Raw genomic sequence first — 13,521 nt, 5'->3', positions numbered from 1 at the left:
AATCAGTCTTCAAGAAAATGTGCATCTGATTTATTCTTCTATTATGCTGATGATTTGATTTTCTTTCTTTTCAACGGGAAGCAGGGTTTACCAAAAGACCATTGTACTCCGGTTAGAGCCACTCACTTCTGAAGAATGTTAATAACAGAAGTCCTTATATTCATTAGTCTTCTTTTTAAACCTCTGCCTCATACATTTGAAAGGAATTAATGATTTTAAGGCAGAACTAGGAAAAGAGACAATAGAGTTATATTTTTTCTGTTCAATTATTTCACAGAACATGGTGCCATTTTTAAAGCAAAGACACAAACTAAAACCTCCTGACTGTTGTCTTAGCATGTTTGGTTAGTGTTTATTAGTGGTGTTGGATTTGATACCTTTACAGATTGACCCATTCATTCATTCATTCACTTAATTTATTCATTCATGTTCTATATTTCAATATATTCCAAAAATATAATTTGAGAAAGCTTACAGAGACATACATACAGCAAAAGGAAAACATACAATATATTTATTTTATACAGAAAAAGAGCCAAAGTTTATGATCTCCTAGAACAATGCTTTCTTGAAATGCAGACCCGAATCCAACTGACATAAGCAATGAAGCTTGTATGGTGCTATATGGTTTTAAATGTGCTTTTAAAATTTTTTTAATATTTGACAACTCTGTGAGCTAGGTACTATCACTTTATTTAAGAGATGAGACTAAGTGACTTGCCCAAAAAATTAGTTGGAAATTGAATCCAGTTCCTATAATTCTTTCTTTCTTCCCCAAGGTCACATTCTCAATGAGATTTGGCTGGTATCTATGTTATGCTATTCCTATTAGTTAGAATCACCACTCATTTAATAAATGGCTTTCTAAGTATAAACTAAGATTTGTGTTAGAAGTGAATATTCCAGTGATTTAAAAACACTTTGACAGGGGAGTTCCTGTCAAAGGAGGAGGAGGGGGAGGAGGAGGAGGAGGAGGAGAAGGAGAAAAGGGAAAACATCAAAAAATGGCCCCCATGTGATGACAGTGGACTCTCCCTAAGAACCTTTCAGTCAATAACGATCTCCAAGTTCCCATCCCTGGCCTCACGTAAACAAGTCACATTGCCTGAGATACTTCATCCCAGGAAACTTGCCCAGAGATGTGCAGGGAGAAAGTCTGCATGGGATGCCCACTGCCTACAAGGTTGTTTTCCACAGCAGCTTCCCTATGTGCTTTTCTTCTACAGACAGAGTCACTAACATCCAGGAGTTCACATGCACTCCAACAATGTCCTAGTTTGGTGTTGGGTCCACTTAGCCCTCAGCCAGAAGGTCCACACAGCTAATTTCATGTGTATTTTAATTAAGAATGAAATCTACCACATGCCTTCAGCAACAGCTGCAAAGCCGTGAACCACTGAGTATGTGCACTACATTGTGGGAGTAAAATAGGAAAGCCTCTTAAGCCCTTTGAGATTTGGCTCAGGAAACAGAAAGATGACTTGCAGATGAGGGAAGTGGGTGGGTAAGATCACTGTTGCTCAAAGACAGAACTTCGTGAGGGAATTTGCTACTTACAGCCCTGGTAAGTGGCCTATGTCACATTTGTGAAGCAGTGCTATGAGTCAGTGCTATTTTGTCACAAGTTCCTCAGGAGCAGAATGGGAAAATAAAAGAAAGCAATTCTTTGTCAACATTCACCATTTTCTCTTTTACCACTACAAACATTAAGTGTTCATATCAGATATCACTTCTGGGAGGTTCCTTAGCCTGTTTCGTGCTCCGTGGCCAAGAAAGCAGGCGACAAATGCTTGGTCCACAGTCATGGAAAGAGGCAGATAAATAGTGCTAGCACCCTGTCTTAAGTTGGTTTCTCCTGGAAGCAGACCCTGAGACAAGTACTGGTGGGATCAGGAGATACCAAGAAGCACAGGCAGAGAAGTGGGAAGTGAGACAGGAAGAGAAACCAATATGAGGTACACTGATATGGGCAGGTGGGGTTGGGCCTGCTGGACCCTTAGGACCTTTAAGTATAAACTTCAGATGTGTCCTGCCCATGGGCAAGAAAGCTAGAATTGTTACCCACTAACTCTCATCCATCATTGGTTGAGGGCTAATTCCAAGGGTATTAATTAGCTCACTAGCACTTCCAGGTTGTCGTGCATGCAGTTAGAAAAATCCCTCAGTCGGAGAGTCCCTGGGACTTCCAGTAAGAGAGTGTGGTAGGAAAAGGCTAAGAAAAGGGCCCTAACTGAGGAGCCCATCTGTCAGATTCACCTCTCTGACTTTCTCATTGCATTTAGCAGTATTAACAAATCATGGAAAAAATACCAACTCAGCTCCTCACCAGGTCAGCAAAGGGTAAAATTTCTAATCCCTCTGAGTTACCCTCAAAAAACAATTCATTCAACAAGTTGTTTTCCACACAACAAAAGCAGCTGTGTTGTTGTTCCTGGTTATAAAAAATCACACATGCTTTAACAAAAAAGAAGAAAAAACTGTAAAAAACACATAGTTTGAAATACAAAAAATAATACGAAGTAAAATAAATCATCTGTAATCACCCCAATGAGATAACTGTCAAATGCCATTTTGATAACCATCCTACTGCACATTTCTTTACATATACTTTATGCATACCTACAAACATATGGTTTGAAATAAATGGGATCGTACATAGCTGTATTTATTGTGCGTATTTTTTGTTTGTTTATCTCCCCCTCACTCCCTTCCAAGTACAAAGAGCCATTCCCCAATGACCTTCACATCCATGTTTCACTCATAACAACCATCATTCACCACATTGAACTTCCCCAGAGTTAGTCAACCCCACTGTCCATGTTCTCTACATTAGTTTGTAGGCCACAAAAGAAATCTGAAGAAATCTACACAACTCTGCAATTATAGATCCCATCACTATACCCTTGGCACAGCCTATCTGTAGCATCCCCAAGCACCCTGCTCTATATCTCATTCATGCTTAACTGCTAAGGAAAAGACCAGGAGCAAAGACAGATCTGGACTCCTATGCTTACTTAACACAAGTCACAATCCACCTTGGCTGGAAATTCCCAGTATATAAAGAAAGACACTTAATGGCTACTTCACAAGCTACCGTGAAAGATTAAATAAGATAACAAAAATATCTGGCACCTTGCCTGGCCCAGAAGAAGCACTCTGTGAGGGTCAAGTTTCCTTCCCTTACCACATTCCCTTGCCTCTCTAGCTAGTTCTCCCTACCTAACACCTTTTCCTATGCCTTCAAACATATACAGATATTCCTGTCTTAAAATTTCTTATTCCTCAAGCTACTGCTCTTCATTTCTCCATCACTTTCACTGTCCAACTAGAACCAGTTGTCCATAGTCACCACTTCCAGGCCCTCAGTAACCACTTTAACTATTGCATACAGTCTCCCGAAGGGCAGTCCTCATTTCCAAATGCACTGATTTTTCCCAGTTCTTTTATCCCTTAACAAATCAGTGGTTTCCAGCACTCTTCACTACCTACCTTCTTAATATTCCCTGTTTTATTGGCTTCTGAAGCACTGAATTTTCCTGGTTTTCCTCTCACCTTGGTCCTTATACCATTTTCATCCATGACTCATGTTTCTCCTTTTGTTATTTAATTAAAGCCATCTCCCAAGTTCAACCCCTGGCCTTCTGATCTTCACTTGCCACAGCAAACTGAACTCGGCTCTTTGTTTCAACTATTATCTCAAAACAAATACATCTGAAGGCTATAGCCTTAGCCGAGAGATACATTCCAAGCTCAAATTTTTAACCACATATAAGAAAATGCCATGGGGGAATTTCATCACCTCTCACTTTCCAGTCACCTTCCATCCTATCTTCATCAAAGCTATTAGCGGCAGCACTATGCTTTTCACCCATCCCTTCAGCTTAAAACTTCAGCCTTTATCAACTCCACACTTTGCCTTCAGTCACGCACACCTGTGAGCCCTGCGTGTTACTGAGTACCTACTACTTCACAGGCCTTAGGCAGGAAGCAATGACAAGGCACATAACGTTCACAGCATGAGGCTCACCGTCTACTTGAGGAGACAGATTTAAATAATAACTGCACAGTGAAGAACTTAATCCAACTGTGATAACCTGCTATAATGGAAAAATACAGGATGTGGTAAGAGCATATAAAAAGACATACAACATAATGGAAGTGGGAAAGGTTGTCAGGGGAAACTTCCTCAAAGTAATGCCATTTATGCCAAAAGGAATACAGAAACTCAATCACAGAGAGCCTTATACCCTTTAGTAGTCCAGTCATAGCTTCCCTAATCTCCCTCTCTTCCTGGTCCTGCTAAACACATCAACTCTATTCCCTAATATGTATGTCCTCTGCCCTGCATCTTGGAGTCACCATTTCGGGAATACTCCACCCTAGAATCTTGGCAGAGTATGCTCAACTCAATCAACAGGCTGAGTGAAACTGGCCCCATTCTTGAGTATTTGGTTCTTCTCCACACAAATTCATGGAAACTGCCAATGCCCTGAGACTATTACACCCACTTCTAACATTCTATAACCAGAGAATAAGTTTCATATCGACCACGAAGTGGCAAGAGCTAAAAAACTGGTGTGTGATAGCCCCTGACCAAACAGGCTCTGTAAGGAATCTCACTGTAAATTTTCCTTGAAGCGTCAAAGGACCACATGAAACTCTTCTTCATTGCTTTACATGTTGCCACAAGGAACTCAGGGTATGCAAAAAGCAGCAGTTAAATTTCTCTTCCTTTTTCGATTTCCCATATTTATTATCAGCATCACCCATTTTATTTCTCGATATAATTAAGGGATACTCTCTTTTACAGACATAAAACATTGCTACTGAGTACATGTAAAATATAAAAAATTTTGTGCTCATTAAAGATTTCTGGCCACTTTGTTAATTTAAGAACATAAAAGTGTGCTTCACTTAAAAGTATCACTTACGCAAGTAATAATATAAATCTCTATTGAGTTTGCTTTGAAATGCTTTTAATTTTAGTTCAAATGGCTCTACAAGACTCTAACTTTTAATGATCTACATCAATAAGTTTGGAAGCTAGTGGAAAGAGAAAATAGGGAGGAAAAGAGAGAGGGAGACAATGGAGATTTAAGAATAGAAGACAGAGACCAAAGAGATAGTTACCAGAAGGGAGGGGATTGGGGAGGGGGGGGGCATGAAAAACTGAAAGTTAATAATATTGTGATAAGTTTGCATGGTGACAGATGATTATTAGAATTAGTGAAGTGATCACACTGTAAGGTATAAAAATGTCAAATCCCTATATTGTACACCTGAAATTAATATAACTAATGTAATATCGTATACCAACTATACTTAAATGAAATTTTAAAGAAAGAAGAAACTATTAACATTAAAGCAAACCAAAGAAAAATCATCTTTATTGATCTAGTGTACTTCCCTGTACTAAGAAGATACAAAAGGTACTAATTTTCAAAAAAGGATATTGGAACGATAGAAGGAGAGGGAAAACATGTTATTCATTGCAATATTGCCATGTGGGACTCTATCAAATTAGTCTCATTTTTAAAACTATCCTGATTAGTTATTTCTTCACTGACACTTCGTTTTTATTGTCTGAAGACAGAAAGCTTGTCCAAATTAAGATAAGTTTCTTTACCTTTTTACATGGGAGTTTATTTCCTGGTTTTATGATCTCATTTCCAAACAAAAATTATATTCAATCATATGTTACTGAATGTGGAAAAATGAAACCATATTGTAAGGAAAATATGCTTGGTAGAATTCCAACCTATATTCCGAGGCAAAAGTACAATCTTAACATTAAGCTCTATGTGTGTAGTCTATATTAGTAATTTTTATCTTTATTTCCCTTTTGTACATAACCTTGGACTCTAGTGATTTACAACAACATGATTGAGAAGACATTCTCCATTTTAATAGTTATTTTTCTTTCTTCCATATTTTAAAAGAGATAAAATTTCGAAGCATTTAAAACAAAGTGTTTAATATAATTAATATAAAATAATATCAATTGTGAGGAGTATGGTGAAAAGCCAAATTCAGATGCCAATTTTGCTGGCCAAAGTATCCCTAACATAGATATACAGTTATACAGTTACACTCAGGAGGCCTCCTCAAAAACAAGAGGTTCTGCAGTGAATTAGGGTTTCAGCTGCTGCTTTCAAGAGAGATACCCTTTTAATAGTTAACCCCCATTCTGACGACTTTTACTACAGAGGTTCAGCATTACAATTTTATTCCTCACTTTCTTCTTGTACCTTTGGAAGAGAGTAGTCACAACGTGAAGCTATTTCACATGTCTCATACTTGTTTTAGCTCATGTACGAATCTTATAGAGGATATCAATTTCGTGATAAAACTTTGAAAACAATGTTGTGTATGTTTGAGGTCTCCTCAGGAAGGCAACACTTACTCATCAATCTCAAAATAAAAAGTCAACAGGAATAAGCCCTCAAACAAATTAGACACTAATTTCTTCCAACTCTCAAAAAAGAAAGCTTGTCCTAAAGGAAAAAAAAAAAGTTCACTGAAGCCTTGATATTTAAAAGATTACTGTACTATGTCTGCTCATATATGTATTAAGTAAATACTGTGTATAGTTTAATATTAAAACATTTCTTTTACATGCTTTTTAGAAATTATCTGAATGCGTAAATTCCAAATTTAAAACAATTAAATCATGATTAAAAAAAAAATGTTCGACCTCAAAATTTTCCAGGAAAAAAAGCTCTTATTTTTCTGGCTCATCATATCTCTACTCCCTTCAACTCCACGACTTTAGGGGGTGGGAGTAAGGAGTGAAGTGTTAAATCAGTTATGAGGGAGAACTACACCCTACACATCTCCATGGTAGTTAGTCCAGCGCTGGGCAAACAATACGCACTTGTAAAAAATTGTGAAATTGAGCAAAATAAATATGACAGGGCAAGTAACACAGAGATTAGTCATTGATTTGTTCAACAAATATTTACCCTGTGTTTACTCTAACCTAAGCACAATGCCAGGCATTGAGGCTGTAAGATGGACACAGTCTTGATTCTCAGGTAAAATCGAATCGGAAGGAGACAGACAGACACTAAGTAATTGTAATAGTACCATAACTGAGAAGCGAATACGAAGGGAGCCCTACCTTAGCCTAGGAATAAGAAAGTCAAGGAACACTTCCCTGAGAGACATTTAGGCCGAGACTTCAAAGAGAACTGGGGTAAGAGTATTCTGGGCATGTACAAAGTCCCTGAGGTAAGAATGAGCAAGACAGCTAGAGTGTGATGGAGTGGGAGATGCTGAGAGAGGAGGAGGAGGAGGATAAGAGATCTTGCCAGGGCTCTCTAGGTTGTGACAAAGACTTTTTATACTTTATTCCAAAGCAACAGAAAGCTTTTGAAAGGCAGTAAGCAGGGGAATTACCTCATCATATTTAAATTTTAACCATGATTCTAACTGCTGTTTGAAGAATGAAGGGAGAAAGCACAGTGGAGCTCCTGACCCAGATTCCACACCCCCAAGTCCCAGACTCAGTTCTCTCCAACTTTCCAGTCATATCATGATATCATGTGCCTTCCTAGATCCTCCATATTATTTAATTTTTGCGTCACTTTTTGGAACACCTGGCTACATACCACCCAATCACATGCTAACCATTTACTATTTCTTATTCCCATAACTTTAACTCTTTAATCTCTCTATTATTATGTTGTGTATCTTTTTGTATACCTTCATGCTGCTAAGTGTACAACAGGTATTCAATCAATACTTCCTACATAGATTTGAGGCTTGACTGGTAAAGGTCTTCTAAACTGTGGAACAGAGAACTGGCAAGACTCCCTTCTGGTCTGTGTTTCTCTAATAGACTGTACAAGTCCTTTAGGCACAGAGGGATTGCACCAAGCCTGTATTTTCAGAGTGACCAGTGATGACCCAATACAAAAATCTAGTATCTGAGAGGACCAAAGGTTTCTTCACTTTTGTTGAAGAAACAAGATCAGCTGTGGCCACTTCCCACCAATCACCTCCATCCATCTTTCTTCATCCATAGACCTAACCCATTAATATCGGGAATAAGCATGAGAACTACACAAATTGACTAAATATCAAACCAGGTATTTATTCAGAGCCTGCCATGTGCTGCTAGACACAGAAACCTGGTCGATCAGCCATATGACAAGACCACAAGGAACCTATAAAACAAGAGAAGATACCTGCTGAGATTACTAACAACTGCTTACCTGTACCTTTAATGCTTCCCCATACCATGAAAGGAAAACAAAGACTTTATGCTGTACCTTGCACAAGTTAAAGACAAACCCAACCATTCATTCCATTCTTTACTCCCTATAATCAGTAATTTATCATAGAAATTAAGAAACAGGTATAAACCAATTCCTCAATAACGCAGGGTCTCATTCTCTGACTCTGAGAGAAGACCATGCTCTGTCTATGGAGCATCATTCCCTCTTTAATAAACTTTCCTTGTCTTTAACTGTGGCTTGTTCTTGAATTCTTTCCTGTGCAGAGCCTTCTCTTAGCAGGCATAGGGTTTGAATCCCCACTCAGAGAGATTCGCCCCGTCCAGCATCACCATGGCCTGAGCTGTCCTCTTCTCCCCAATAACACCCTAGAAGACTCAACTTTTAAGTTCTTATAGCTTCTCAATAGCTAGAGGTTGCAGAGCACACTATAGGCTTATGTATCTCCTGAGTTAAGAATCAGATGGCTCTGTACCCAAAGAACAGTTTGAGTGTTGCTGCAGTCAGAACGTTTCCCTAAATTTTGGGCAAAGAGACAAAGTAATAGGGAATAAAGCAAAAAAGAACAAGAGAAAGCCTACTTCAAGTTTCACTAGTTTGCCAAGTTCATACCTTTGCAGCCAGCCGGCACTCCATCACCCTAATGTTGAAATGGGAAGTTGCTGCCTTATTCATTTCCACACAACTGTTGGCAATCACAAACACTGCTTCACTTGGGAGTTTCACATCTGTTGCCCTCAGAGGACTAAATTCTATCAACTTGGCCTATTGGAAGAAAAATGACAGATGAGATGTGATGTATTAGAATTCAGAAAATGTTTAATCATCTAAGCATTTATTTATCTTAATAAAATTTTTCCCCAAAATGCAATCACTCATTCATTCAAATATTGTTTATTAATTTCCAGGACTGTGCTAGGCACTGAAGATATACCAGTGAACAAGACAGACACTCTCCCTGCCCTCATAGAGCTTACAATCCAGTGGAAAAGGCAGTCAAGTAGACAAATACATCTTTGGGTTGTATGACAATGGTAGCAAAACACAGAGTGCTATACTGACATATCGTTGGAGCACTTGATTAGATAGAGCCTAGTGTAAGCTCCTTTGAAAAAACAGAAATCTAAACTGAGTCTTAGAGGATGAGCAAAAGTAGGGTAACCAGAGGGTTTCTTTACCTAAATAGGATGTCAAGAAAAGCGGAGAGCATGTATAAGTTGAGAGGCAAAAACATTATGAGGTATTAATAGAACTCGGGGTGTTGAAATGTGCTGGAGCTTAGAGTTTGAGGGGTTAGGAGTAGTGAACGGGTAGGCAGGAGAGGTAAACCAGGGGTCAGATTATGAAGCGCTTTGCAAGCCCAAAGAATCTGGACTTTGTTCACTCTATATCTAACTTACAGTAACATCAAGACTCTTGCTATGATGTCTGCTTGTCAGGTCTCCTCCAAAATACTCAGTATATTCTTAGCATTAAACCGAATTTCCTCATGCCTCATGTCTTTGGCTTAGGAGAATCAACAACAAATATTCTTAATAAGAAGAAATCCAGGTATTCTGGGAAAATAGCCAAGCTTGCAGGAATCTGATGAAAAACTACGAAAAGATTTTAAAGAAATGTCTGCTTCTTCTTTGGAAATGAGCAGTTTATGGCCAACAACCCAAACCTCTGCTCTGCCTAAAGGAGTTGATAGCCAAGGGGAAGTGGTATCCAGCTAAGGAATTCATTCCTGGCTTACTGTCAAAATTCTTCTCCCCACCACTGAAGCCCAAAAAATGTTGACAGAGAAAAATGATACCAAAGAGTAAATTATAAAAAGAGGGGTTGTGAATATGTGTGGTAAGAAAACTAACATTTGGGTTTAAAACCAACAAGAGATTATGAAAATGCCATGAGATGAAGTGATTTGGGACAAGAGTGGGAAAGGAGGCCTCAATATAACTAGGGGGCTGAAAAATCTCATCCTAAAAATAAATATAAAGGGGAAAAAAAACCTAGACACAAGAGAAAAAAAAACTTGAGGTATGATACCGATAGCTTAAGGGAGAGGTGATCAACAGGAAACAGTTAAACTAGTAGCAGCTTTGAATTACAAAGGAGTTGAGAAATACCACAGGAAAATGGAGCCTAATAGAATAGCCTGCAGGAAACAAAGCATGTTGGGAACCTCCTAGCCTTCTTCTCTGCGTGAACATTTCCTAGTTAATACTTCCAAATAGTTCAATGCCACCTACAGTTCCTTCTTCTGCAAGAAATGATATGGACTGGTCCATCCCTCCTCCTTCAGTGCCAATGTAACGCTCACTCTTGGCGCAGATTTCTGCAAGTTCCACCTGGAAAAGTGAAAATTGATTTGCACTGTGAGTACAGTCATAGTCTATTTCTCAGTCATTCTCCAGGCATGACAGGTTTGAATTCCAGTGCAAACTGTGACAAATTGATAGTAGTTGCCTAGAGCACTGTGTTAGCAAGACTTCCAAGACTACCATTCTGCTCAATAGGAAAACATACCAAGGTCAGTTAATGCCTGCTATGGGATGGAATGAGATATGGACTGATTTCTGCAGCCTAATAATAATAGCAGCTAATACATTGAATCAGACACCATTCTAAGCACTTTGCATGTACTATCAAATTTCAAATCCATGAGGGAGGTTTTCATTACCAAATGCATTTTATAATGAAGAAACTGAAGCATAGAGAGATTAAATAAATTGACCAAGATCACTCAGCAGATAAGTGGCAGAGGCAGGATTTTAACTCAGAGTCTTGGCTCTATGCTTTTACCATAATACTACTATTTATCCCCAAGAGGAGCAGAATTTTGGGGATGTACCAGGAAACCAAAATTCAGGAACCCCAAAAAGCCTTCTCTGAATACTTTTTATATCTCATTAGCACAATTAATTCAATACCTTTTATGTTTAAATTCTAAAAAAGAGGAAGGAAGGAAGGAAGGAAGGAAGGAAGGAAGGAAGGAAGGAAGGAAGGAAGGAAGGAAGGGAGGGAAGGAGAAAGAAAGAAAAGGCAGACAACACATACCAAGGTAACTATTATTGGGATGGGAATGGAAGTGAGAGAATTGCCAAAAAAAAAAAAAAAAAAAAAAAAAAAGTTGGAAGACAGCAGGAGACAGGCCTGGCCAGATTAATGAAATCAGACAAATATATGACCCAAGTCACTGCTACTAAATACCAAAGGTACCTCCATCACCTGTGGTAAAGGCTAGTGTCACTCCCTTAGCTGGCAAATCATTTATTTTGGCTCTAACTTTTAAAAAACGTTAAATAATGATGATAATAATAGATGGGCAGCAGGTCTGCAATCTCTGTGGTTTGGCAAGTATATCCTGGAACTGCAAGTCCCTTCACGTGGTCAGAGAGACACACCTACTCCCTGAGAGAGAAGTCTTCATATAGAGTTTTGAGCAGCACAGTCCTGCCTCCACCCTGACCCCTCCTCCCACCCCATGTCCTAACTGCAGGAAACCTGACTATAAACCAATTTGGGCTCTTAGGAAGAGGGTAAAGAAGAGGGAGCCATTAGATAATTAACTCCAGCATAATCATAATTGTTAAAATTTACAACTGTTAATTTTGTCAATATGATTCTAATTGTACAGAAATGAACTCAAACAAAAGGAAAAAAAAATGACTCCCATGAATCCTGATCTAAAATCATGGTCTAAATCAACCAAATCCAACTCAGTGTACGTGTTTCCCTAAGAAAAGGGATTTTATACAATATTCAACTCACAAAGATTTTGACTTGAAGTGGAAAGAATATTTAAGGTCAGGAAATGGAGGAGAGTATTAAAAGAGTCGTTACAAGGCAAATAAATTGATTTTACTAAGTTATGCTCAAATATTATACCAAGAGCATCTACTGGAGGTCATTGTAAGAAATAGTCACATGAATGTCAGTTCGTATTTGTTTTCAGGCTTCTGGAAAGATCATTTTTATTATGTTCTGTGTGCTGTAAAGAATTCCTGTGAGAAATGCTCTTTAGAATTTAGTTCTCCCATAGAAAACATTGCCTTTTCTGAAGAACTGGAATGATTTCTCTATTTTGATCACAAGACCTATATAACCTACTATGTTTTCCTTTTTACCTTGGCTTCCAGAAATCTCAGTAAATAAAATTAAACAAAACAATTATGTTAAATAGTTAACAGCTAGTGTGTTTTATTCTTTTCTCCTTTGCCCTGATTCTCTATTTCTGATTTACTAATCTTACTGAATAAATATTTTGGTTATATAATTTCTAGACGTTTTTTCAAAAGGAAGTAAATATGCACTTGGTACAAGTAAAAAGAAAAAATGAGACATGACAGGTGTCAGGTGAAATACTCATATTAAAAGGGACAATCATAAAAAAAAAAGAATACATTCTAAGAAGAGCAAGGAGGTCCAGCAACCATATTCCAGAAGGAATAGTTAAAAGAATAGTGGAGATGTGCCTGACCTGTTAGGTAATGTTACAAAATATCTCCACTTTACACAGTGCCACCACATGGAACAAGAGATGTGAACATTGTCTAAAGGGGGGTGGTAGGAGAGAAGAGGAGGAAAAGACAATGATCTCCAAGACATACCAGCAAGGGTGGGCCCTGGTTGCTTTGCAAAGACGACAGTGGGCTCTCTGCTATTAGACCAAACAGCAGTCCAACATCAGCTGCTGTGCTGACCAGCCGAGCCTTGGACGGCAGCTCTGCTTACTTTCCCTCTTCACTTCGTGAGTCTTTCTTTCGACTTATTTGGGGAGGATATATTACTTATTTCTACAACTGAAGTGTAGCTCTTCAAAGCATTCTGGAATATTCTATGCTTTTATTGTTAATAATAAACTGGTAATGGTAAGTAACGAGATTTCCTGAGTTTTGTAAGTCATGCTAGCAAATTATTGAAACTGAGGAGGGGATTGTGGGAACTCCTGAATTTATAGCGGGTTAGTCAGAAGTACAGGTGGCAGTCTGGGACTTGCAACTGACATATGAAGTGAGGCCAGTCTGGCAGGACTGAGTTCTTAACATAGATCTGATGCTAACTCTAGGTAGTGTCAGAATTAAATTGAATTGAATTGAAGTGAATTGACTGAACTGAATTGAACTGAACTGAACTGTAGGACACTCGGTTTGTGTGTGGAGAGTAGAATTGGTTGGTGTCAGCAGAAACCACACATTTGGTGTCAGAAGTGTTGTAAGTAAAACTAGTCTATACCTCTCTTTCTCCAAGGTCCCAATCAATATTCTAAGTTTCCTGAAGCTACCACATTATTTACAAA

General features: G+C 38.4%; 1 protein-coding gene across 3 annotated transcripts in view; it reads right to left on the bottom strand.

Moving 5' to 3' along the window:
* Window positions 1-13,521, bottom strand: part of GALK2 (galactokinase 2) — a 104,406-nt gene that overhangs the window by 28,331 nt on the left and 62,554 nt on the right. For all 3 annotated transcript variants that reach the window (XM_036238742.1, XM_036238741.1, XM_036238743.1), the window contains 2 exons: window positions 10,472-10,570; window positions 8,850-9,002 (listed from right to left, as the gene is read on the bottom strand). In XM_036238742.1, the coding sequence (XP_036094635.1) occupies window positions 8,850-9,002; window positions 10,472-10,570 (252 nt within the window). The remainder of the gene's footprint in view (window positions 1-8,849; window positions 9,003-10,471; window positions 10,571-13,521) is intronic.

Source organism: Rousettus aegyptiacus, unplaced genomic scaffold (genome assembly GCF_014176215.1).
Source record: "Rousettus aegyptiacus isolate mRouAeg1 unplaced genomic scaffold, mRouAeg1.p scaffold_m13_p_3, whole genome shotgun sequence".
NCBI lineage: Eukaryota > Metazoa > Chordata > Mammalia > Chiroptera > Pteropodidae > Rousettus > Rousettus aegyptiacus.
This window is presented reverse-complemented; position numbering and strand designations above follow the sequence as displayed.